Source organism: Bos indicus x Bos taurus, chromosome 11, assembly GCF_003369695.1.
Source record: "Bos indicus x Bos taurus breed Angus x Brahman F1 hybrid chromosome 11, Bos_hybrid_MaternalHap_v2.0, whole genome shotgun sequence".
NCBI classification, from domain to species: Eukaryota; Metazoa; Chordata; class Mammalia; order Artiodactyla; family Bovidae; genus Bos; species Bos indicus x Bos taurus.
Genome location: NC_040086.1, coordinates 71,496,824 through 71,522,792, shown reverse-complemented (window position 1 = coordinate 71,522,792; position 25,969 = coordinate 71,496,824). Strand labels below are relative to the sequence as shown.

The 25,969-nt window shown below is 40.3% G+C and overlaps 2 protein-coding genes across 5 annotated transcripts in view; one reads left to right on the top strand and one right to left on the bottom strand.

Annotated features, from left to right (window-relative positions):
* RBKS (ribokinase) overlaps positions 1-12,235 on the bottom strand; it is a 95,011-nt gene extending 82,776 nt beyond the window's left edge. The window contains exon 1 of the mRNA XM_027555773.1: positions 11,973-12,235. Within this exon, the coding sequence (XP_027411574.1) occupies positions 11,973-12,220 (248 nt within the window). The 5' untranslated portion in view covers positions 12,221-12,235. The remainder of the gene's footprint in view (positions 1-11,972) is intronic.
* Positions 1-25,969, top strand: part of BABAM2 (BRISC and BRCA1 A complex member 2) — a 478,108-nt gene that overhangs the window by 38,025 nt on the left and 414,114 nt on the right. The window contains exons 1-2 of one of the 4 annotated variants that reach the window (XM_027555770.1): positions 12,239-12,324; positions 15,869-16,020. In XM_027555770.1, the coding sequence (XP_027411571.1) occupies positions 15,893-16,020 (128 nt within the window). In that variant the 5' untranslated portion in view covers positions 12,239-12,324; positions 15,869-15,892. Of the gene's footprint in view, positions 1-12,238; positions 12,325-12,461; positions 12,573-15,868; positions 16,021-25,969 lie in introns of those variants that run through there. The other 3 variants (XM_027555767.1, XM_027555772.1, XM_027555768.1) reach the window with 3 other exon arrangements.

The window sequence follows — 25,969 nt, the reverse complement described above, 5'->3', positions numbered from 1 at the left end:
CAGACAGTAAAGCATCCACCTGCAATGCAGGAGACCTAGGTTCGATCCCTGGGTCAGGAAGATCCCCTGGAGAAGGAAATGGCAACCCACTCAAGTATTCTTCCCTGGAGAATCCCCATGGAAGCTGGTGGGCTACAATCCATGGGGTCACAAAGATAATTGTAAAGATGATTAGTTATTAAATACTTCTCTATCTTTATTGATCACCTTAAAAAAAATCTATGGGAGCAATTTATTTAAAAAATTTTTGATAACTGGGCCCTATCCCTGGAAGTCTAGTTTAATTGATTCTAAGGGCAGCCAGTGTTGAGACCTTTTTCTTCTTCATTTCCACAGTGTCTTATGCTAGCTGGAGTCAATTTTCTAGCTCTACTTTCACTTTTACTCTGTTCCTTTGCTAGAGAAAGAACTCTCTTTCATTTTAGACTCCTCACAATTTTTTTTTTCCCCTCTGAACACTCTCATTTAAAATCTCAAAGGGAGGGCAACAGAATAATGGACAAAAGACATATGGACGGCCAATTCTCGAAAGAAGAAGTACAAACCAACAAACATCTGAGAAGAAACTCAATCTCACTAGTAGTAAAACAAGAGAACATTTATCACCTTTCATACCAGCAGTGTGTTGGTTAGTTTTCTAGGAAATAGGTGTTTCTCACATTGCTGGTGGGAGTGTATTTCAGAACACTTTTTATGAAAGCAAATTGGCAATATATTACAAAAATATTATTTCCCTTGATCTAGAGATTCTACATATAGAATTTTCCTAAGGGAAAGGAATCAAGTCCAAAAGATAAGAGTTCAAAGAAGTTTATCAAAGCAAATAGATCAACTAACAGATACAAATTTAGGACACTGTATCTTCAAGTAATACAGTGGTGAAACCATGCTGTTGCTGAGTGTGCGGCTAGTGGAGAAGGTGTGAGGTTTACTGAGCTCCTCTTCTGCACAGACATCCCCTCCCCCACCGAGCATAGACTTGTAACATGTATGCATGCACAAGGGAGATACATAATCGCATAAGAGGACACAAAAGAGGGATTACCAGGCAGGACCTGCCTCCTGAGAAACCTGTATGCAGGTCAGGAAGCACCAGTTAGAACTGGACATGGAACAACAGACTGGTTCCAAATAGGAAAAGGAGTACATCGAGGCTGCATATTGTCACCCTACTTATTTAACTTATACGCAGAGAACATCATGAGAAACGCTGGGCTGGAGGAAGCACAAGCTGGAATCAAGATTGCTGGGAGAAATATCAATAACCTCATATATGCAGATGACACCACCCTTATGGCAGAAAGTGAAGAAGAACTAAAGAGCCTCTTGATGAAAGTGAAAGAGGAGAGTGAAAAAGTTGGCTTAAAGCTCAACATTCGGAAAACTAAGATCATAGCATTCAGTCCCATCACTTCATGGCAAATAGATGGGGAAACAGTGGAAACAGTAGCTGACTTTATTTTTGGGGGGCTCCAAAATCACTGCAGATGGTGATTGCAGCCATGAAATTAAAAGACGCTTACTCCTTGGAAGGAAAGTTATGACAAACCTAGACAGCATATTAAAAAGCAGAGACATTACTTTGTCAACAAAGGTCCATCTAGTCAAGGTGATGGTTTTTCCAGTGGTCATGTATGGATGTGAGAGTTGGACTATAAAGAAAGCTTCTGAGTGCCGAAGAATTGATGCTTTTGAAGTGTGGTGTTGGAGAAGACTCTTGAGAGTCCCTTGGACTGCAGGAGATCCAGCTAGTCCATCCTAAAGGAGATCAACCCTGGTTGTTCATTGGAAGGACTGACGTTGAAGCTGAAACTCCAATACTTTGGCCGCCTGATGCGAAGAGCTGACTCATTTGAAAAGACCCTGATGCTGGGAAAGATTGAGGGCAGGAGGAGAAGGGGATGACAGAGGATGAGATGGTTGGATGGCATCACCGACTCGATGGACATGAGTTTGGGTAGGTTCCGGGAGTTGGTGATGGACAGAGAGGCCTGGTGTGCTGCAGCTCATGGGGTCACAAAGAGTCAGACATGACTGAATGACTGAACTGAACTGAAATGAATTAGGCAGCAGCTAAAAATAAGAGACAAAAGAAAAAAATCTTACCCAGATTTTATAAACTGGAATAGAAAAAGGAGGCTTAAACAGGTAAGATGAAAAGTGGGCAGTTTAAAAAGAAACGCAAGATAGGAGAGGAAGTGTACAATTGCTATAGAAAATAATATGGTTCCTCAAAAAATTAAACAGAATTACCATATGATCCAGCACTTCCAGGTACATACCCAAAAGAACTGAAAACAAAGGACTTGGAACAGATATTTGTACAGCCATATTTCATAGTAGTAATATTTACAGTAGCAAAACTGGAAGCAACGCAGTGTCCATCGATGGATGAATGGATAAACAAAACGTGGTGTCTACACACACTGGAATATTATTCAGCCTTACAAAGGAAGGAAATTCTGATACATGCTAAAACACAGATAAACCTTAAAGATGTCATGCTAAGTGAAATAAGTCAGTCACAAAACGACAAATACTGTATGATTCCACTTATTCATGAGGTACATAGAAAAGTTGAATTCATAAAGAAAAGTAGAATGGTGGTTGCCAGGGGCTGGGGGGGGAGGGGCGGTGGAGTTATTATTTAAATGAGTACAAAGTTTAGGTTTGGGAAGATGAACAGTTTTTAATTATGGGCTTTTTGAGTTAGTGGTTCTCAACCCTGATGCATATTAAAATTATCAGAAAGTAATCCAAAAAAACCCAAGGGGGACTCTGTCTAGCTGGAGGAAATCGACCAGGTAGGGTGGGTCTATTTTTAAATTTTCCCTGCTGCAGCTAGGGTGGCAAAGACTGGTGTAGGCCAGAGGAAATAAAATATTGTGATTTTTCTATAACTTAAGAAAATAAGTTCTGGAGATGGATGGTGATGATGGTTGAATGTACTTGATACCACTGAACTGTGTACTTAAAAGTGGTTAAAATAATTTTATGTCTAGTGTATTTTACCATAATTTAAAAAAATCTGAAGAAAAAAAAACCTCTAAAGGACAATATTAAGCCCTTTGATACAGGTAATTGCATTATTTGCTTTTTCTTCCTTGCAAGGAAACTGTTCCCTAGTAGGATTTTGAATTCCTCCTTATCTCTTGCAAATATATGTCAAACTGCTGAAATGCTACTCTAACCTTCACGATAATGTGTTAGTATCTGAGAGTCATGGAGAAGGCAATGGCAACCCAGTCCAGTACTCTTTCCTGGAGAATCTCATGGACGGAGGAGCCTGGTAGGCTGCAGTCCATGGGGTCGCAAAGGGTTGGACATGACTGAGCGACTTCACTTTCACTTTTCACTTTCAAATAGGTAAATTTTAATCCTGGCTCCAACCTTTATAGGTTGGGGCCAGATCACTTAAGTCTTCCCAAGTCTTGTTTCCAATAATTAAAATGAACAGGGTAGCAGACAAAAAAGAACTGACTCAAAGTCTCTAGTTTCATGGTATTTAAGTTTCCAAACCACACTTTTGCTACATTACAAATATCTCTGTTACATGGGTAGTTGAGTTTGTATAGTTTCTGTGTTTTTAAAATTATTGGTGTATTTACTATCTTAGTTTCATTATCTCCAATAAGCAGTTGTGAATTTCCTGAGCCAACTTTGTCATTAATTTCTCCATTATAATTATAAAAGCCTATCAGTGTTTTTTCTTAAATCTCAAAGCCAAATTTAGGATTCACTCACTCCCACCCCCTGCCCCCCTACTCCCTGCCAGGAGGGATTTGACTGCCTTATAGTTACTTGATAACACTTACTTTGATTTTTTCAGGAGTAGAATCCTTTTCCCTGCTAAAAAGCATGAAACCTAGAATTCTTTCGTTCCACAAAGTGCGATTCTTTCTAAGAACTCCACTTTCCAGGTCTTGTCAGTGTGGGAAAGCTAACAGGGTTTGCTCATAAAGAAGAAGCTTGACTCATGCCCATTTTACTTAACAGATGTTTTGAAGTCTTTTACTCCCCAAGTATTTAACTTTTTTCCTCTTCTTTACTTCTCACTACTGTCTTAGTTAAGGCCCCTATCAACTCTTGTGAAGACCACTGCTTTCCCTTGGGTGTCTCTTGTCTTCAGGGACAAGATCTTTGATGGCTTCCAAACATTGCCTTTTTTTACATCTGCCTTTGGCACTGAGTAAGCTAAGTGAAATGCAAACCTGACCTTGTCATTTCTATACTTTGAATCCTTCACTGGCTCTCCGAGCCTACAAAGTAAGACCCAAGCACCTTAGCATGGCTGATGGGGCCTTTAATTGACACCTTTTATCTGATGCTCAGTGTACAGTGAACAGACCCAGTGGTTGCTGTCCCTGGCACACCCATGCATACCCACAGCCATGACTTCATTCCTGTGTGACCATCCCAACTGGCCAGGATGTCCTCCCTTTTCAAGACTTGGCTGGGGAGGCATCTTATCCAGGAACATTCCTCTGTGCTCCCACAGAACCTGCAGGTACTGAGCCCATCATACTACAATGATCTGCCTCTGTGTCTGCCAACTTCTTTGGTCTGTAAGTTCTTCAGGAACCTGTTACACTATGGCCATGTTACACCAATTGCAGTATCCCCAGCACTTAGCAGTCTCAGCATTTCAATATTAAATATAAGTAATCAAAATACTGGAGCACATTCATCACAAAGCCCACCTCACTGTGCTCTCCTCACCATGCAGACACTAGGGCATGAAGAGCTGGCCAAGGAATAGATCGCTAAGTGAAAGTTGCTTAGTTGTGTCCGACTCTTTGCAGCCTCATGGACTATACAGTCCATGGAATTCTCTTGGCCAGAATACTGGAGTGGGTAGCCTTTCCCTTCTCCAGGGGAATCTTCGCAACCCAGGGATCGAATCCAGGTCTCCTGCATTGCAGGTGGATTCTTTACCAGCTGAGCCACAAGGGAAGCCCAAGAATACTGAGGTGGGTAGCTTGTCCCTTCTCCAGGGGATCTTCCTGACCCAGAAATCAAACCAGGGTCTCCTGCATTGCAGGCGGATTCTTTACCAACTGAGCTACCAGGGAAATCCCAAGTATAATAATACCAAGCAATAGGTGCTCTTTCTTTGTCACATGCAATTTACCTTTTAACATGTATTTTCTTTGAAGGGACCAAAATTTGCAAATTTCCCATGCATGATTGCTTTTGAATTTAGAGAATTCAATTGACAGAAACATGTTCAATGAAATTTTAATTGAAATATTGATTTGTAACTGATAAGCAACTTTCAAGGCCAATTTAAGGAGCAGAAAGAATAATGATGATATGATATTCTTCTTATATTGGGAATGCACGATACTTCTTGGACCAACATTACTTTGGCTTTTACTTTCCTGAAAATGTGACTGCTAGGGAGATCTTTCTGTTCTAAATACAAGAAGGTTTTGTGGAAGGCAGGTTAGAAGGTACTATAATTCGCCAAACACATATAACCTTTCTAGGTATAATATAAAATTTTGCCTTTTTTTTTTTTTTGTAATCGAGGTCCAGGATTTCATCCACTTTGGATCTAAAAAGCTTCTAAATTCACTTCTGCCACCATCCAATTAAAATCTTTTGAGAATTAAGCAATCATTTCCTGACTTGCCAAGGATTAAATTTAGATGCTTGGTTGAACATGAGCCTTATCTCTCCAGCCATCACTTTTAATTGGAGCATGTAAAAGGATAACATAGGGTTTTAGTTGACATCATAGTCTATTGCCATGGAAATGTAAACATGGGTTTGTATTAAACTTGTCTCCAAGCAAGTTTTAGGGGTACAGATAGACTGGGAGACAGGAGATAAATTATGTAAAACAGATCCTCTCAATGTTGGAGTGCCCCAGGAGCACAGACCTGGGTGATGTCATCTTGTCTCATGGCTTTAAATACCATCTATACACTGATGACTCTCAAATTTATATCTCCAGCTCAATCTTTCCTCTGAACTCCAAACTCATATATCTGTCTTCTTGACCACTTCAGCTGGATGTCTGACAGGCACCTCAAGTCTCACACATCCAGCCTGAGCTGTTAATACTGCCCTCTCTCTGTGCAATTTGCTCTATCACCATCTCAGCACATGTCAATTTCCCCTTCCACTTGCAGAGGGCATAGAACTGGGGGTAATCCTTGACCTGTCTCGTATTCCTCTGCAAATCCTGTCAGCTCTACCTTTAAAATACAATCAGAAGATGCTCACTTCTCCCCACTTGCACTGTTCAAACTACCATCGTTTCTAGCCTGGACTATTAATTGACTCTTAACTGGTCTCCCTGTTTCTGTTCTTACAGGTCACATCATGTCACTTGCCTGCTCAAACCCTCCAGTGGCTTTTCGTTTCATCCAGGGTAGGACCCACTGGCCTTCAACCATCAATTATCTCCTCCTCTCCCTTGTTTTCTTCTTCACACTGGACTCCTGGTAGCTCACTGATCCTACGAGGTGCGCTCCTGCCTCTGGGCCTTTGCCTGTGCTCTTCTTCTGGGGATCTGTATGGCTTGCTTCCTTTCTTTCGGTAGGTCTTTACTCAAATCACTTTCTTGCTGAGGCTTTCTGTGGCTAACGATCTAAAATTACTCTTTCCACCCCTGTTTCATGCTTTATTTTCCTCCTTAGCAGTTCTGTAACAGGCTGTGAATTTCACTTATTTCTACTGATATTGTTTGTTTCTGCCACTAGAATGTAAGCTCCAAGTGGCAGGACCTTTGGCTGTGTTTTTCATTGCTGTATCCTCTGCCTTTAGGGAAGTGCAGAGGCACACGGTATAAAACCAATAAATATTTGCTGAGTGAATCATTTTAAAAAACGGGTGATACATGTCATAAGAAATAAAGACTAGTGAAAGCATGATTAACAAGTGTCTAAAAAAATTCATCCGTTATTGGGTTTTCATGGGAATCTGTCTTTGGTGGAGCTCTAACTTAATTTTCCACAAGAACAGACTTGATTTCTCTTATCTTTGCCATTTGGAACTTCAGAGATGATTGTTCAAGAAGGAAGAGAATAATTAAATAAATACAGGTGGGTAGTAAATAATGTTCATTGTTTGCCATGTTGGATGAGCTAATGATTTTTAAAAATTATTAGCACACAGAGCTTACTATTCATAGTGGACTGAAATTAGAAATGAAAAAAGCTGCTCATTGATTGCATTAGCAGTGTCTGGCACCCAGTAATGTAATATATAAAGTGAGTTAGACTTGGATACTATCCAAGAGGGCTTAGTTACTGAAGTAGTTTCATTTCTAAAGTGATTCTACAGTACAGGCATTGGTGTCCAGGTTGGTTATAGTTAAGCTTAGACAGAAACTAAGAAACAGTAATGGAGATCCTATCTTTAGACCTGAAAATAATAAATCTTTAGTTGCTATTCCTTGCCAACTTATAAAGTAAACACTTAATGAATGCACAGACTATAAGCCCTTAAATGAACTGTAGATGAAAAGGGCAATAAATATGTGCCAGAGCTAGCGGTACAATGATATAATGGAAAGATAAAGGTTGAGAAACCCAGGTTCCCACTGACTGGCTCTATGATTTGGGGTGAGTCATCTAACCTCTCTTAATTACCTCATCTGTAAAATGTGGAGGATGGACTGATAGGCTTCAGTGGTCCTCCAAGCTCTACATATTATAAGATTTTTTGACTTTAATCACTGTGGTAGGCAGAATTATGCCCCACCCCCACCTCAAGAATGTCTACATCCTAATCCCTAGAACCTGTGAATATGTTATATTACATGGCAAGGGGGAATTAAGGCTGCTAATAAGCTACCTTAAAATAAGGAGATTATCCTGAATTATCCATTTGGGCACAATGAAATCACAAGGGTACTTAAAATGTAGAAGAGGGAGGCAGAAGAGTGAGTGTGAGAGTGAAGCTATGTGAGAAGGGCTTCACCGACCATTACTGGATTTGAACATGGATGGGGAAACAATGGAAACAGTGAGAGACTTATTTTGGGGGGCTCCAAAATCACTGCAGATGGTGACTGAAGCCATGAAATTAAAAGACGCTTGCTCCTTGGAAGAAAAACTATGACCAGCCTAGACAGCATATTAAAAAGCAGAGACATTACTTAGCCAACAAAGGTCCATCTAGTCAAAGCTATGGTTTTTCCAGTAGCTATGTATGGATGGGAGAGCTGGACTATAAAGAAAGCTGAGTGCAGAAGAATTGATGCTTTTGAACTGTGGTGCTGGAGAAGACTCTTGAGAGTCTTCAAGGAGATCCAACCAGTCAATCCTAAAGGAAATCAGTCCTGAATATTCACTGGAAGGACTGATGCTAAAGCTGAAACTCCAATACTTTGGCTACCTGATGCAAAGAACTGACTCACTGGAAAAGACCCTGATGCTGGGCAAGATTGAAGGTAGGAGAAGGGGACAACAGAGGATGAGATGGTTGGATGGCATCACCGACTCGATGGACAAGATTTGGGAGTTGGTGATGGACAAGAAAGCCTGGTGTGCTGCAGTCCATGGGGTCGCAAAGAGTCGGACACGACTGAGTGACTGAGCCAGTTACTGAGCTGAAGAGGCCATAAGCCAGAATGTGAGCAGCCTCTAGAAGCCAGAAAAGGCAAGAAAACAGATTTCCCTTAGAGCTTCCAGAAAGGAATGCTGTTCTACAAAAGACTTGATTTTAGCCCAGTTAGACCGGTATCAGACTTCTGGACTTCCAGAATTATCAGTATTCAATTTGTATTGTTAAAGCCATTAGGTTTTTGGTAATTTGTTAATGGAAGGGATAGAAAAATAATACAAGCAAAATTGGACCCAAGTTTATTACAGATGCAGGCTTTAAGTAAAAATCCTATACTCTGGTATTCTGTAAAGATCTTCAGAAGTAGCAATAATCAGAAACCATGAGAAGCCTGTTAGAAAAATTGTGGGAGAGTATATGTGTGTGTGTGTCCATGTGTACACTTGCGCTAAGTCACTTGAGTTGTGTCAGACTTTTTGTGACCCCCATGGACTGTGGCCTGCCAGGCTTCTCTGTCCAGGGGCTTCTCCAGGCAAGAATACTAGAGTGGGTTGCCATGCCCTCCTCCAGAGGATCTTCCTGACCCAGGGACTGAACCCTCATCTCTTACATCTCTTGCATTGGAAGCCGGGTTCTTTACCACCAGCACCACCTGGGAAATTTACCAGCAATTCATGTGAAGAATAGAAATCTGGGTATCTTATAAAGAAAAGAAAATGTCAAGAGAAGAGAGATCAAAGATTACCCACAATGTAAGAGTTTCTTCTCTGGATCTCACTGTACTCATCTATAAGTATAGGGAAGGACTGGGATAAATAATCTCTAAATTTCTCTAGCTCTGAAATAAGCTTTTAAATGCTGATAGATGCTAACATGGGCTTTTGAGACCCTCCCCTCCCCAAAGTTTGAAGAGTATTCATTTTAGAAAGTAACTATAATTGTCTTTAATGTGTAATAGTCAAGCTTCACAGAAAGCTCTACTTAGTTTAACAAGGAGGGGGCTCTGAATTCTAACCCTGACATTCTTATTCAGGTAGATTGCATGGGGAACTTGTTCAGCTTTCCTTCTCTTCTGTTACTTCCCCTATAGAAGTATGGTAAAATTTTAGTTAGATGGATTTTCTAAAGAATGAATTATTTCAGATGTCTCAAGGTTTAGTCCTTTATGTATTGAATAACTAAACTTTAAATATATTTGATGGAACTATATCTAAAGTAAAACTCATGCCCCATTTTTATATACAATTTAATGATTACCATATTCCCTTCTCTTGAAAAGAGTCATGACTAATAACATCAATTACTAGAGTAATGCTCTAGACAGCAGTTGGCAAGCTATGGCCTGCAGGCTGTTTGTAAGGTGTGCTGCTGCTGCTGCTATTGCTAAGTCGCTTCAGTCGTGTCTGACTCTGTGTGACCCCATAGACGGCAGCCCACCAGGCTCCCCCGTCCCTGGGATTCTCCAGTCAAGCACATTGGAGTGGGTTGCCATTTCCTTCTCCAATGTGTGAAAGTGAAAAGTCAAAGTGAAGTCGCTCAGTTGTGTCCGACTCTTAGCGACCCCCATGGACTGCAGCCTACCAGGCTCCTCCATCCATGGGATTTTCCAGGCAAGAGTACTGGAGTGGGGTGCCATTGCCTTCTCCGTTGTAAGGTGTAGTTTTTTATATTCTGTACATGTTAAAAAAAAAGGTGTGTGGGGGGGATATATGACCTTAGACCCTATGTGGCTCAAAAAGTCTAAAATAAACATTATCTGGCTCTTTGCAGAAAGGTTTGCTGACTCCAGCTCTAGAGAAAGATGTGTAGGCCTCTTCATCAAATGTCCAAAACTAGACTGAACTTTCTTATGTCACTAAACGAAAAACATTCATCTTGGCACAAGGTAGCTCAAGTATTTGTGGAAAAATAAAGGCTCCAGGCATTTTTTTCTTCTTGGCTGAGCTGCAGGACTTGTGGGGTGTTTAGTTCCTGAACCAGGACTCCAACCCCAGGTCCACATCAGTGAAAGTGCAACAGTTCTGTCCACTGGACTGCCAGGCAATTCTCCAGGATCTTGGCATTTACAATTCTTCTGTTGCTTGTTGATACACTCTCCTCACTTTCAGGGTTTTTTTTTGTACTTACTACCTGCCCCTGGCACTCTCTCCCCCTTTCTAATCTCAGTCTGGAAATTTGATAACCTAGCTTATAAACATTGTAAACGATGTAAGATTTAGTCAGTTATGTGAATACCCTAAAACTAGTTTTTAAGTAAATCACAGGTGGTTTAGTGCAGGGATTTGGTGACTAATTTTGCTGGTCCCAAGACCTTTATACTTATTTCCAGGTTCTCAGCTGTCCTTTGAAAAGGCAAGGTGTCAGGACAGATAAGGTCTTACTGTAGTGTGATCATTTTTTATTTTTATAATATAAAAATAGCAGTATATCTGAAAAGCCACTCACCAAAAAATTAAACTCAAGCAATCTAAATGGTAGGATTTTCTTGGAACATTTTTTTTTCTTTAAATAAACATTACTTTTACAATCAAAAAGGCGATTTCATTAAAAAAAAAAAAGATATCTTGTAACGATCTCTCCATCCAGTCTCACTGCCCTAACTCAACAATTTTCATCTAGCGTATTTTGTTTATTCAATGACTTTAAAATGGTTGTATATACTGGCTTTTTAATTTTACTCACATTTGGTTTGCCATGGGTAACCTATGGTTACTCTTAACACTGAAAAATAAGCGGTAAATATGAAATGCAAGAAAGCTGACAATCAATATGGTGAAAGATGACTGCCTAAAATTTTGGCTTCGGCTCCACCCATTTTTCTACACATTCACACATATAATACCCAACCTGGATAGTGTTACAGCTCAAAACACTTTCCTCCATTTAGTGTGCAAAAAACAACTCTATTAAGTGGGCACATTCTCGGAGATAAAATGACTTGGCCAAAGTCACTCGGCTAGCCAGGGAACAGGTTTAGCAGCGTAGTCAAGAAAATAGGAGCAGGTCTTTGGAGGCGCTCCTAGTTAAACGAGAGCTTTCACTACACGCTGGCCTTTATGTTCCCTCATCTGACAATGACCTTTACAAACTCAAACCTGCCTCTTCTACCCTATCGAGGCACGTGAGGCGGGCTGCGGAAATCTGTGGGCTAGTCGCTCAGTTGTGTCCGAGTCTTTGTGACTCTATAGACTGCAGCTCGCCAGGCTCCTCCGTCCATGGAATTTTCCAGGCAAGAATACTGGAGTGGGTAGCCATTCCCTTCTCCTGGGGATTTTCCCGATCCAGGGATCGAATCCGGGTCTCCCGCACTGCGGGCAGATTCTTTACAGACTGAGTAGCTCACATCCCAAGTCAACACTCCATCCCCAAAGCCCTAGTTCCAAGGCAGAGAGGAGAGAGAGCACAGTTCGCCCCTCGCTGGAGGCGCAGCTTCTGCGCGCTGGTCCCGAACTAACCTGACCAGGTCGGTCATGCAGGAACCCACCACCACCACCGCCGCCGTCTCCGCCTCCTCCTCCTGCCACTGCCTCCCAGGGTCCCCAGACGCGGCCATTGCTCCGAGTCGGCAGTGTCCAACCTGGATGCTGCCCTTTAACCTTTGCCCCACCCCGTAACCAGAGACGCCGCTCCCACGTTCCCTAACGACGCGGGCCTTCCGGACGCCCGGGTGGGTCGCCCACCTGGGTGCCCGAAATAACCCCATCCACCAACTGCCCCCAGTTCTTCCAGGAATTATCTTCCTGCACAGCCTCTCGTAGCTGAGCCATCCTACGAGTTCCAGACTCCGCACAGCTCGCCGCGCACGAGGTAGGCGCGGAGGTAGGAACTTTCAGGCACTAGGGGGACGCCCTTCCGAGCGCCCGGCCTGGCGCGGCCGGGGACGCGCACGCCGCCCGGCTCTAGGGCCGCCGAGGGGGCGGGGCGGGGCGGGACGTCCGGGGACGCGCACGCATCCGGCCCGCGGTGCGCGCGCAGGTTGGTGCGTCGGTCGGGGGCGCGCTCGGGTAACCTGTACCCCACGTAGTCGCCGGTTACCGATCCGACTTAAGTTCCAGGTACCTGGACTGGGGCTGGTGCGGGGAGGTTGGATCCCGAGTTGCACAGGTGGCGCTGAGGACCGTGGTTTACATATATCCAGGGCTCGCCTTCTCTTCCTATAGAGAAGGCCCCTGTCCCAAAGATGCCCTACTCATTCCCGTCACCCTGGTCCCCTCAAGAACGAGCCCCCAAGGCCAGAGGCTGCTCTCTCTCCACACCTAGCCCGCCCCCTGGTTCCTGATTAAGCTCAAGACTCTTTGGTTTTTCCTGCCTGATTAGGGGATCTTACAATTTGGGAGAAGGTGTCCCCTTTTAGAGCGGGGTGGTCATTCTTTGGGTTCGAGCTGATTGTTTTTCTTGAATGCTGCCCCTTGGAGAAATTACTTCCCCTGTGTACTTCCCTCGTGCGCCGTATGACGTCGACGTGACGCATCAGGACGCCACCCCTTTCCGTTCCATGACGTAAGCTGGGCACGTGTTTCCGTGTTTGTCATCCCATCTTAATTGCGAGAAGGTAGACGATGCTTTAGACGTGTTTGTATTCCCCAGACTGCCCATTGAAGTACCTCATGTGACCCTATCTTGAGGCAGCAAAGCTCTGTAAAAATTGTATTTCTGCATTTCCTTCTGTATATTACACGTCAAAATCAGGAAATAGAAATTTCACAACTAGCTTTCAAGGGAAACGGGCCACAGTAAATTGTTGCCTATCTGGGAACGATTATTGTGCTTTGTTGTGTAAAAAATACTACTGGGAGATCATCCCACATCTGTGTACCCCGCTCAGAAGCCAAAGAACGCTATTCGGTGACCTCTGATTTTGGAGTCAGGTTTCCCGCCCCCCCCCCCCAATTGTCTAGAGAAAGTCACAGCAGCCGTGCTTGTAACATTTTAATGCTGCATAAAATCTTGCACTGTCAAAAGATAGTATTATGGCTGTTCAGGAAACAAAGACAGATTCATTCCTTCAGGTGTCATTCTAAGGTCATGACAGTTGTTGAATTGGATGGGGTGTTGTCACCTTAAGTATAGTTTGGTTTCTGGAGCAGGTTTGTTCCCTGTAGCATTTTACCTAGTGAATCACTTAGGCCAGCTTCAGCAGTAGGCCAACATTAGTCTAATTTGTTTCTATTTGTCAAGCAACCGTTAGTCTAAATTCATGACTTTTTTATTCATTTTACTAGATGTATACTTTTTACAAAAACAAATTCACTTTGATGCTTTTCTCTTTGGTATTTATTTGAGAAGAAGTTAGGTATAGTGGACTTTGAGGGAGATCTGGATTTAAATTCCAGTCCTGCTTGGTAGGTTTGTGACTTTGAGTAAGTTACTTAGTCTTGCTCAACATTAGTTTTCTTATCTTTGAAATGGGAACAGTAATATTAAACAGAGGATGAGTTAGTTGTTGGGAAGTAAATGAAATTTCAGCTAGAGATGGGTAGTATAGTGCCTGATATTCAGTAGATTTTGAGAATGTCTTGGTTCTGTTTCCATTTTTCATAGAAATGAGTGATGAAATAATAATAGGTATTATGGGAAAACACATGGAAGAATAATTTTGTAGTGTAGGTAAGGTCCTTTTGCTTTTATCCAAAATGACTATTTCTGTTTTGCATATGATCTAGATAAGCATCCTTTCAAGAACTGTGACATCAATAAGCAGAAATAAAAGTGGAAATGTTGCAGAAATAGGAAAAAAAATAGACTTCAAAGGGATAATAGGTCTAGTATACTATTCAAAGACAAATTGTAAGTTACGTCATCTGTAAAATGGGAATTCTAATATATGCCTTACCATCCAGAATTGTGGAGGTCAAGTGCACTAATGTTTATGGAAGCTCTTTATAAGTGATAAAGTGTTATAAAATGTACTTGATTTTTATGACTGATAATACAGTGCATTAGATGTTTACTCTTATTTTGTGATGACATATTGAAATGGTGGTGGGAGGCCATCTATTAAGTGGTCAGAGGAGGACCTTGTTTTATATTTGCAGAAAAGATGATTTGAACACTAAAGTATAAAGCTTTTTCTACTTCAGAGATACTTTTGGGTGTCCTCAGTATGTAGGGTCACAGTGGGTTTTTTGTTATTATTTGTTTTTATGATTGTTATTTATTTTTTTGCCCTTTATTACTCTGAAATGTTTAAAATGGGTACTAGTTTTCAGCATTTATCAGGGAGCTGTAAATCCTCATAGGGCATAGTATATGAAAACTAGAATGAGCACATCATTTACTTGCAATTGTAACTTGCAGGAAATTAATTTGCTTTTGATGTGGGATTATCCTTTCAGATTGAGGAAGAAAATGATCATTTAAATTGACTTATTCACCTCTGAAAGTGGAGGCTTTCATTTAGAAATCTATTAAGAGGAATTCATGTACTCCCTCCACCAGCCCCATGGGTTTCCAAGTAATTTAGAGATGATTTATTGGTTTTACTTTTGTATTTTCAAGTGTAAGAATTTCTTAGTGCCTTAGAGTCAAAAACTTTTAGATCTATGATAGTTTGTGCTGCTTAATATCTGGATAGGTGTGTGTTTTCATGATTTAATGGTTACCTAGATTTTTGCTACATCTCACATATGCTATTTTCTACAAGATTTTTTGAGGGCATAATATCTTTTCTTCATACCTAAATATTTCTGTAGCTCTTGTCTCCTTATTCATCTTTATTAAAAGATGCTTCTTGATGCTTATGGTGTACTAGGTACTTCTGTTAAGCACTAGAGAGTCAAGACAGTTCTGCAGGGAATAGATCACTAAGCAGGTAATTATACTGTGGAGGGGAAATAAGAAAGAGGTGTATCAGTAAATACACCTACAAGTAAATACCTTGTAAGTAATAATTGCAAGTATATTTGCTTCTTCTGAAATTTTGCAGTTTTATCAATCAAGTTCTTTCTCTTTGTGGGGACACAGAGCGGGGACTCCTAACCTAGCAGCATGTGTGTTTTTTGTGTCAGGGGAGAGGATTGTCAGTAAACCCTTCTTGAGAAGGAAGGACCTGCCAGTGGTAAGACAGAGTAGGGCAGCTTTTAAGTAGAGTGTGGCAGCACAGAAACTGGCTTTGAAAAGGGGGAGGCAGTTAGATTTCAGGGGTTGCTGCTCCTCCTGCAAAGTCTGTGTCTTGAGTAGGCGAGCAATAGTGAGCTAGGCTCTTTTGGAGGGTCAGTGCAAGAGGCTACCATAAGACAGGAGATGAGGTATCAAGCAGGAGACACTTCTGTGTACTGCACCAGTTTCCAGGAAGGTTGTTATTCTAGTTCCTTTGGATATTCTGATCATCATTCTTTCCTTCTTCTTTCAGTGGTGATTTGCAAGGCAAGTTAAAATGTCTCCAGAAGTGGCCTTGAACCGAATTTCTCCAATGCTCTCCCCGTTCATATCTAGCGTGGTCCGTAATGGGAAAGTAGGACTGGATGCTACAAACTGTTTGAGGATAACTGACTTGAAATCGGGGTATGTACCAGAACCAATTCATCCATTTCCTCATAACAGACCTTTCTCACCAGGCTTGTAAAAGTTGAACACCACAAAAATTCATCAAGTCATGCCCTTATGTGTTAAGTTGGTTTTGTCCAGTTGTTGACATTTTATGTTTCAGGTTATTTAGTTGTGCTGTGGGCCATTGCCTCATGATCAGAATGGTGTGTGTGTGTGTGTGTGTGTGTGTGTGATTAAGGCATATCTCTTTGTTAACAGTGTGCCATGTGGTTTTTAGCTAGTGTGTTTTTCATCATTGACTTGTTTTCTTGTTCTGTGTTCTGTGATTCAGTATGCACTGTAAGAGTTGGGATTTGAGATTGTGAATCTGACATTATTTGATAGTCTCTCCTAATAGGAAAATTATAATTGCTAGTCCAAAATGAGTCATTTTTCACAATGGAGTTGAAACAGTAATATCTCATGCCTAGAAATGTTGCATTAAAAAAAACCAACTTTTTATTTGGAAATAGATTTACTTAAAGAATAGTTACAAAAATGCTACAGAAAATTAATGCTGTTACATGCTGATAATTGTTCTATAAGTCTTATTTGAATTTTACCAGTTTTCCTGTTAATGTCCTTTTTCAGTCCAGAATCCAATCCATGATACAGATTGCATTTAGTTGTGATGTGTACCTTATCTTCCAAATCTGTGACAGTTCTTGTCTTTCATTGTCTTCCATGATTTTGAAGCTTTTAAAGATAGCATTGGTTAGTTACTTTGTAAAATATTGCTCAATATGGGTTTGTCTAATGTTTTCCTTTTATCAGAGTGAGTATTTCTCACTCTGATACCCGCCCTCAGTATTACAGAAGGGATGTATGATTTTCAGTACATCATTAAGATTGTGTGTACCAGGTTTTGCCACTGTGAAACTGATTTTCCCTTTGTAATTAGTAAGTACATTGTGCAGTGTGTTTGACATTGTGCAGATGTTCTGTTTCTCATCTTACTTTTGTCTGTTAATTTCAACCTCCATTAATGGTTCTTGCCTGCAATAATTGTTATAGTAGTTCTTGGATAAGAGTGATTTTTAATTTCCCTTTTCCTCCTATACTTAGTCATTTAATTCTTCTGTAAAGAAGCATTACCCCTTCCCTGCCAATTATCTGTTTATTTATGTCAGTATGAATTTTGAGGCATTTATTTTATTCTTAAGAGTCATAATCCTCAATGAACTGTGTTCATTAATTCTTTTGCTCAGTTGTTCTAGCCTTTGTCATTGGGAGCTCTGTCAAGTTGTCTTTGGAGCATATCCCCATCATTTTTTGAACATTTTCTTACTAGAGATACTACATTCTTGATTTAGCTCTTCTTTTAAAAGGTCTTTTATTTTTACTTTCTACAAATCTTGCTATTTTCTGACTAAGCTGAAGACCTGGATATAAGTAAGATAGAGAAGACTAGGTTAGTTGGACATTTCATTGGAATGGTACTATGCTTTTTAAGTAATCAGTGGGTAGGGGTTTCTTTTTGAGGTGATGAAAATGTTCTAAAATTAGTAGTAATGGTACATGACTCTCTATTATTCTAAAAATGACTGATTTATGCACCTATAAGGGTGAATTTTATGGTTTGTGAATTATCTCTCATTAAAGTTGATATTAAAAAGACAAACCTGTGTACCCAGGGTTATTTACTGGCTTGAATGGATAGGACATGGAAAAAGATCTTTCTTCTTTAGTTTGTCACAAATATTCTTTTCAGAGATATTGAAGATGTGACAGGACTGATGGCAGAGGACTGGGAGCTGGTTTATGTCAGATGGTAAAGCACATAAACCTGAACTTCCTACTCTTTTGTTGGTATCCTGAGAGCACAGTTGGATTCACCCAGATAAAGTCACTTTACTTCTTCTTTGTAGACTCCCTCTTTGGTGCTCCCAAATTCCTGAATGTTTAGTTGAGTGTTTAGGTACAAATAGTGGATCTGATGATTAATTTGAAATGAATCAACTAAACCTGGCCCTGTCTGGACTAAGTCTGTAAAAAATACTTGAAAGGGTGTTTAATGACTTGTAGTATTTATGGAGTTTACTTTCTTTAGATTTAGAAAAGGAATAAAATTATCTCTACCTACATTAACAAACCAGCTACAGATAAAATGATGTGAAAAGCCTTATTAATCTAGAGCATTATTGATGCCTTTTATGTAGTACTTAACCGAAAGATTCATGCAAGTTCTTTTGAAGCTCATTAACAATTCTTTCCTCAGTGTTTCAACCAAAGTATGAATTCCTGAAGTTTCTATAGCAAAACAATGGCAGAGTTAGAGAAAATAGTTTTTTTTTTTTGGTGTGTTGCTTTTGGCATTTCCCTTTCTTTTAGACCAGCAGCCAACTGGTGGCTCAAACTGTAAAGAATCTACCTGCAACTCGGGAGATCTGGATTCAGTCCTTGTGTCTGGAAGATCCCCTGGAGAAGAAAATGGCTACTCACTCCAGTATTCTTGCCTGGAGAATTCCATAGATAGAGGAGCCTGGAGGGCTAGATTCCATGGGGTCACAAAGAGTCGGATATGACTGAGTGACAGACACTTTGATTTTTCAGTCAGTTATCAGAATTGGGATCCATGTTTGGAATTTCTCTTAACTCAAATGTTTAAAATGAGGAGACTAATTTTTATAGATCACAAGAGCCAGTATTGTTACCATAAATAGCTACTTGCTCTTGAAGAGATGAGGTACCAGGGTTTTTGTATTCTAGGTCTGACTCACAAAAGGACGAGTTAGGCAAGAATCTATGCAAAGTAAGTTTTTTGTTTTTTTTTTAATTTTAAATAGCAATTCACTTTTCTTTCTCTTATGGTAACTAAATCTCTCTACCTTATGTAAGATTATGTGTGTTTCCAAATTCCATTGCTAGGCTGTCAGTATCAAGGACAGGATTCTTATTTAAAATATTTTTATGCCTCTGTATAAAAACAAAAAATATTTTTATGCCTTGAGAAACCTGTATGCAGGTCAGGAAGCAACAGTTAGAACTGGACATGGAACAACACACTGGTTCCAAATAGGAAAAGGAGTACGTCAAGGCTGTATATTGTCACCCTGCTTGTTTAACTTATATGCAGAGTATATCATGAGAAACGCTGGGCTGGAAGAAGCACAAGCTGGAATCAAGATTGCTGGGAGAAATATCAATAACCTCGGATATGCAGATGACACCACCGTTATGGCAGAAAGTGAAGAGGAACTAAAAAGCCTCTTGATGAAAGTGAAAGTGGAGAGTGAAAAAGTTGGCTTAAAGTTCAACATTCAGAAAACGAAGATCATGGCACCCGGTCCCATCACTTCATGGCAAATAGATGGGGAAACAGTGGAAACAGTGGCTGACTTTATTTTTTTGGGCTCCAAAATCACTGCAGATGGTGATTGCAACCATGAAATTAAAAGACACTTACTCCTTGGAAGGAAAGTTATGACCAACCTAGATAGCATATTCAAAAGCAGAGACATTGCTTTGTCAACAAAGGTCTGTCTAGTCAAGGCTATAGTTTTTCCAGTAGTCATGTATGGATGTGAGAGTTGGACTATAAAGAAAGCTGAGCGCAGAAGAATGGATGTTTTTGAACTATGGTGTTGGAGAAGACTCTTTTTTTTTTTGGAGAAGACTCTTGAGAGTCCCTTGGATTGCAAGGAGATCCAACCAGTCCATCCTAAAGGAGATCAGTCCTGGGTGTTCATTGGAAGGATTGATGTTGAAGCTGGAACTCCAATACTTTGGCCACCTGATGCAAAGAGCTGACTCATTTGAAAAGAGCCTGATGTTGGGAAAGATTGAGGGCAGGAGGAGAGGGGGACAACAGAGGATGAGATGGTTGGATGGCATCACTGACTCAATGGACATGGGTTTGGGTAGACTCAGGGAGTTGGTGATGGACAGGGAGGCCTGGCATGCTATGGTTCATGGGGTCGCAAAGAGTCGGACATGATTGAGCGACTGAACTGAACTGAACAGAATGCCTCTGTAAGTTCTACCATGGTGTCTTTCTAATGTAGTAAGTAAAGGTTGAATGAATGAATGCATTAACTGTTTTCCCAGAGCAGTTGCTCTGTTTGGGGATCAGAGTAGTTTGGACATGTGGTTCAGAACATGTTTGTTGGTCTGAGAGTTGCTCACTTAAATTCTGTTATGCATAATCCTTTTAAATGACATTCCCTGGCAAATGAGTTGGTTTTAGAGATTATGGTCAAGTGTGTTACAGTACTGGGTTTACTTTTCTAGGTGGAATTTATATTGAGACCTGGAGGGGCTGAATTTTTAATGTTAGGGAATTATTCCTTGAGCCTACTGAACGTTTATTAGCTCTCTGCCCTATATTAATTTGATCACAAGCATGTGTTATTTATAAAACGCTATATTTTGTCTTTTTTTAGTGATTTGCTAATCTCAAAGATGTCTAAGTGTTCCACATTCTGGAATGATGCCTGAGAGGAAAGCAGGGGAGGGCTCACTGCAACCTGTGACAGCTGAGCCTTAATATCTTTTTTCAGCACATCACAGTGACTCAACCTTACTGGCACATGGCTGTGTTTGGGGCATCTGCTATGACATCTCATCCACCCACAATTACCTGTTGCATTTTTTGGGTCCATGTTCTGAATTTCATTACTTAGTTAAAAATAGATACTCAGGGTAGTTGATTACTAAATGGAACAGTTTTGAAAGATGAGTGTTGTCGGCTTTGAAGACTGATCTCAGATTGGCTGCTTTACTCTCTAGCTGGCAGGCTGAGCTTCTTTAGCCTCATGTCTAGAAGGGAGTTGCTGCCCCGAGAAAGTGTTAGTTGCTCTGCTGCTGTTGCTGCTAAGGCGCTTCAGTCGTGTCCGACTCTGTGCGACCCCATAGACGGCAGCCCACCAGGCTCCCCCGTCCCTGGGATTCTCCAGGCAAGGGCACTGGAGTGGGTTGCCATTTCTTTCTCCAGTGCATGAAAGTGAAAAGTGAAAGTGGAGTTGCTCAGTTGTGTCCGACTCTTAGCAACCCTATGGACTGCAGCCTATCAGGCTCTTCCACCCATGGGATTTTCCAGGCAAGAGTACTGGAATGGGTTGCCATTGCCTTCTCCGAGTCGCTCAGTTGTGTCTAACTCTGTGACCTCCAGGTTCCTCTGTCCATGGAGTTCTCCAGGCAAGAATACTGAAGTGGGTAGCCATTCCCTCCTCCAGGGGATCTTGCCAACCCAGGGATCGAACCTAGTTCTCCCACACTGCAGGCAGATTCTTTACCATCTGAGCCACCAGGGAAGCTTCCCTGAGAGGCAGTAGTTTAATTTTGAAGATGAGCAACTTAGTTAACAATTTAACTATCTAGCTGTTCACTTGGTTTTTCCATTTTACTTGCTTTTTCATACTCTTCTGTGATCTTCTTCCTTTTTCCCTGTGCATATTCTTATACTTTATTCATTATGTATAAATGTATCTCTAAATAATATGTAGTATTGTTTTATATGTTTAAAAAGTTTATGCAAAGGATACCATACTGGATGTATTCTTCTGCAACTTGCTTATTTTGCTTAGTGTTAAATTCATCAGATTTATTGATAATTACATTTAACAGTTCTCATTCTTTCATTGCACTGCTGTATCATATTCCATTGTCTGAATATGTCTCCAATTTTTTAATTCACTCTCGTGCTGACTGACTTGTATGTTATTTTGAGTTTCTTTTGACAAAGCAAGCCATGATGAACATTGTCCCACCTTTGCTCAAGAAGATATTTTGAGATTATTTTCTGGGGCAAAGGTTTTTGAATTGGGTATGGTTACCCATTTTTGGTTGTAGAATCAGTGGAATGAGTCACCCCAACATTTAACAACTGAATGAGAAGAGAATGGAACTATCAGAATGTGTCACACTTAATAAGAATAAGCACCATTTTGTGAATTTTCCTTTGAGTTGTATGCTTGAACTGGGTCACAGTATAAAATGTATGTGATGATCAAAAAAGTTTGAAAACTACCCCTTTAGGGTATATTCATAGAAATGGAATTGCCAGCTTTTAGGGTATTTGGTATTTTATTCCATTGGATATTGCTGGATTGTATCAATTTCCTTCTACCAAAAATGAATGAGAGTTCTCATTTTTCTATAGCTTTCACAATACTCTGTGTTGTCAGACTTAATTTTTTGTGAAACTGATGGATGTGAAGTGGTATCTCATTATGCTTTTAATTTGTGTTTCCCTGATTACTAGTGTAGTGAAGAATCTTTTCATTGATTTCTTCTTTGGGAATACCTTTGCTCATCTTTTGGGCTTCCCTGGTGGCTCACATGATAAAGAATCTGCCTGCAATGTGGGAGACCTGGATTTGATCCCTGGGTTAGGAAGATCCCCTGGAGAAGGGAATGGTTACCCACTCCAGTATTCTGACCTGGAGAGTTACATGGACAGAAGAGCCTGACAGGCTGCAGTCCGTGGGGTCACAAAAAGTAAGACACGACTGAGCGACTTTGACTTGCCCATCTTTTAAGTGGATTGTTTATATGTGTGTATGTGTGTGTATATATATATATATAGAGAGAGAGAGAGAGAGAGAGAGAGAGAGAGATCTTAAAATGTTGTTTATGTAGTTTGGATACTAATCTTTCAGCAGCTACATATATTACAATCTCCATTTAGTTTGTGGTTTATGTTCTTAATTTGGTACTACTGATATCTAACAGTTTTAATTTAATGAAGTCATTCATCAACATTTTCCTTTTTAGATTTGTTCTCTTGTGTGTGTGTGTGTGTGTGTGTGTGTGTGTGTGTATTTGTAAGAGAGAGAAAAGAACCATTTCAGGAAATTCTGTCCTACTCAAAAGTTACATGTCTTTCTCTCAGAAATTTAAAGTTTTCCTTTTTGGATCTTTAAATAGGCATTTATTTTTCTATAAAATACGTTGTAAGATAGGAGTATAGTTTTTTCCACCAGTGGATAATTGGTTGTCCCAGCATCATTTATTGAAAAGCTCATCCTTTGCTTGTGGCTCTGTAATGCTGTGTCTCTTATTATGTCAAGTTTACATTGCACATGGATCTATTTCCAGGCTTCCTGTCCTGACCAGTCAGCCTCCTTGTCCTTGTGCTAGTTTGTGCTGTATTAACCATTACAACTTTATAGTGTATGTTGTGATAGCTGGTAGGAAAATTGCTCCTCATCCATCTTGTTCTAATTCTTAAAACTTGTCTTGCTTAACCATATATCCTAAATACTCTTTTTTATAACCTCATTTATTTTGTTTGTTTGTTTTTTGGCCACGCCATGCGGTTTGCAGGATCTTAGTATCCCGATCAGTGATTGAACCCAGGCCCATGACCGTGGAAGTACTGAGTCCTAACCTCTGGAACTCCAGGGAAGTCCTTCACTGAAATGGTTGCATATGTAAAGAATCTGCCTGCAGTGTGGAAGACCTGGGTTCAACCCCTGGGTCAGGAAGATCCCCTGGAGAAGAAGACGGCAATCCACTCCAGTATTCTGGTTTGGAGAATTCCATGAACAGAGGAGCCTGACAGGCTACAGTTCACGGGGTCTCAAAGAGTCAGACATGACTGAGTGACTTGCACTTTCACTTTTCACTTTCACACTGTTCTTTAAGGATATACCGTAATTCACTGAACAAAACTCCTTCTTTTTGACTCACTGAGAAAGGAAATGAAAGGAAACTGACTTGGTGAGGGGCTAATTGAGAATTGACCATCAGGAAAGCTCTCTCTGAGGAAATGACATTTAAGGTGAATCATGAAAGATGAGAATAATTCAATGTGAAGACCTGGGGAAGTTGTTGTAAAAAGGGAATATCATGTTCAAAGACAGGAGAAAGCTTCCATGATCAAGGATCTGCAAGGCCACTGTGGTTGGACTGTAGGGAGGGAGTGGGAGAGGGATATAAGGTGAGATTCTAAAGATAGTCAGGGTCTAGATTATGCAGAGTCTGGTGGGCTAAATTTGGGAACTTGGATTTTATTCTGGGTGGAATGAGAAGCTATTGAATGATTTTAAGCAGAGTGACATGGTCTTATTTATATTAAAAATATTACTGGTTGTTACATGGAAAATGGTTTGTGCAGGATAAGGTAGAGTAGTTAGCTGTCCATTACAATAGACCAGGTGAGAGATAATAGAGTCTTGGAATATGGTGGTGCCAGTGGAGATGGAAAGAAGTGAATGTATTTATAAGTTATTTAGAAGGTAAAATCAAGAATATGTTGAATTTGGGTTTTGAGAGGGTCAGGAATGACTTCTTTGTTAGCTTAAGTGGGTAGAGTAGATGGTCATGTCATCTGCTGACATGGGAAGGTGAGAAGATGGATGGAGGAACTGCTTTAATCTGGATTGATTGTGGTCTAGGTCTGCCAGGCAGCTCTCATTGTATCATGTATCATTCCCTTTACCTCTTTCCTGTGTTGAATCTCATATCTTACTTGCTTGTTTTACCTTCTAGCTTTGTTGGAGCAAGTACTCCAGTAGCATCCTAAGAAAGAGAGAAGAGGAGGTTCCTTTTTGAGTTCTTGGAAGTCTAGAAGTGTCTTTATTCTACATTAAACTTGGTTGATAATTTGGACAAGTACCAAAGTGTAGGTTGCAAGTTATATTCCCTGTGAAATTTGGGAGGCTTGATCTTGGGGACTCCTAACACATATTGTAATTCTATGGATGGAGTATTCGCTTTTCTGCAGGGATAGTAATTGTAGTTTTTTTTTTTTTTTTCAGTTGAGGTATAATTGACTAAGTGTTTAAAAAACACTTCTTCTTTACCTTGTAGTATCCCTATTTTCTCTTTCATCTTGGTAGCTTTCCTTAAACTGATGATTCTTGGCTGTCCATGTCTATTAAAGAGTGTGAGGTTCTGAAATGTGAAACTGAAGCTCTTTGAGCGTAGGTGGGCTTGTCAACTACTGAGCCTCACTGCAGTGTTATCAGGAAGTGTGGTATTGTGGTTTATATTTATCTCCTATATATTTGGTCTTCATCCACAGTTTGAGGCTCATAGCTCCCCAATTCCTTGGAATTTCCTGAATGATAAGAGCAATGGGATAACATTTGGTCTCTTGTCCTCAGTTCCTGAACCTGCTTCAGGGAAGGTGACTATTCGTTCCCACCCAAGGTTGGGAGCTGGCCCCTTAGATTGTAGTTTTACAATATTGACTATTCCTGCTACATATTATTGAGTATACCTCTTCAGGAATATGGTCAATTTCTCTTCTTCACATCTGTTTTTGTATCTGTGAATAAAAGTTTGTGTTTTCTTCATTTTGTTCCTGCACATTTACTGTTAACTTATTCCTAGGTTGTTTATTCTTTGTTGTGCTATCAGATAGAAATTCTTAGTGGTTTTTTGGCATATATGAAAGCTAGTACAGAAGTTAAAGTGAAATCAGGAGATGTTTGAAAAATTTAATAATTCAGAAATCTATTATCAGAATACTGAAGAATACTTAGGGAGAATTTGGAGAAAGGAAACATAACCGTGAACAGTCTTTGCAACTTTGTCAATTATCATATATTATGTTTGTGTTTATTTCTGTATGAGTTCTATTTCATTAGTCTTTATATCTGTCTTTATGCCATTACCCACAGTTTTGATTATAGTAGCTTTGTAGTTAATTATGACAGCTCAAATTGTGAGAAACCAAATTCTGTTCTCTGTTTTTTCTTTACTTTCTATTTTCCAAGATTTATTTCTTCGTTTTCAAATTGTTTTGTCCAGTCAGGGTCCTTTGTAATTCCAGATGCATTTTAGGGTTAGTTTTTCTACTTCCCCTTCCTCCAATAATGTTGGCATATATAAAGTTCAACTGAAGGTGTAGATCACTTTGATTAGTTTTTTGTTTATGAGGGAAAGTCAGTCTTTTTAACAAACAGTGCTGAATAAACTTCACATCTATATTCAAAATAAAGAAGTTACCCATTAACTTATATCACACACAAAACCA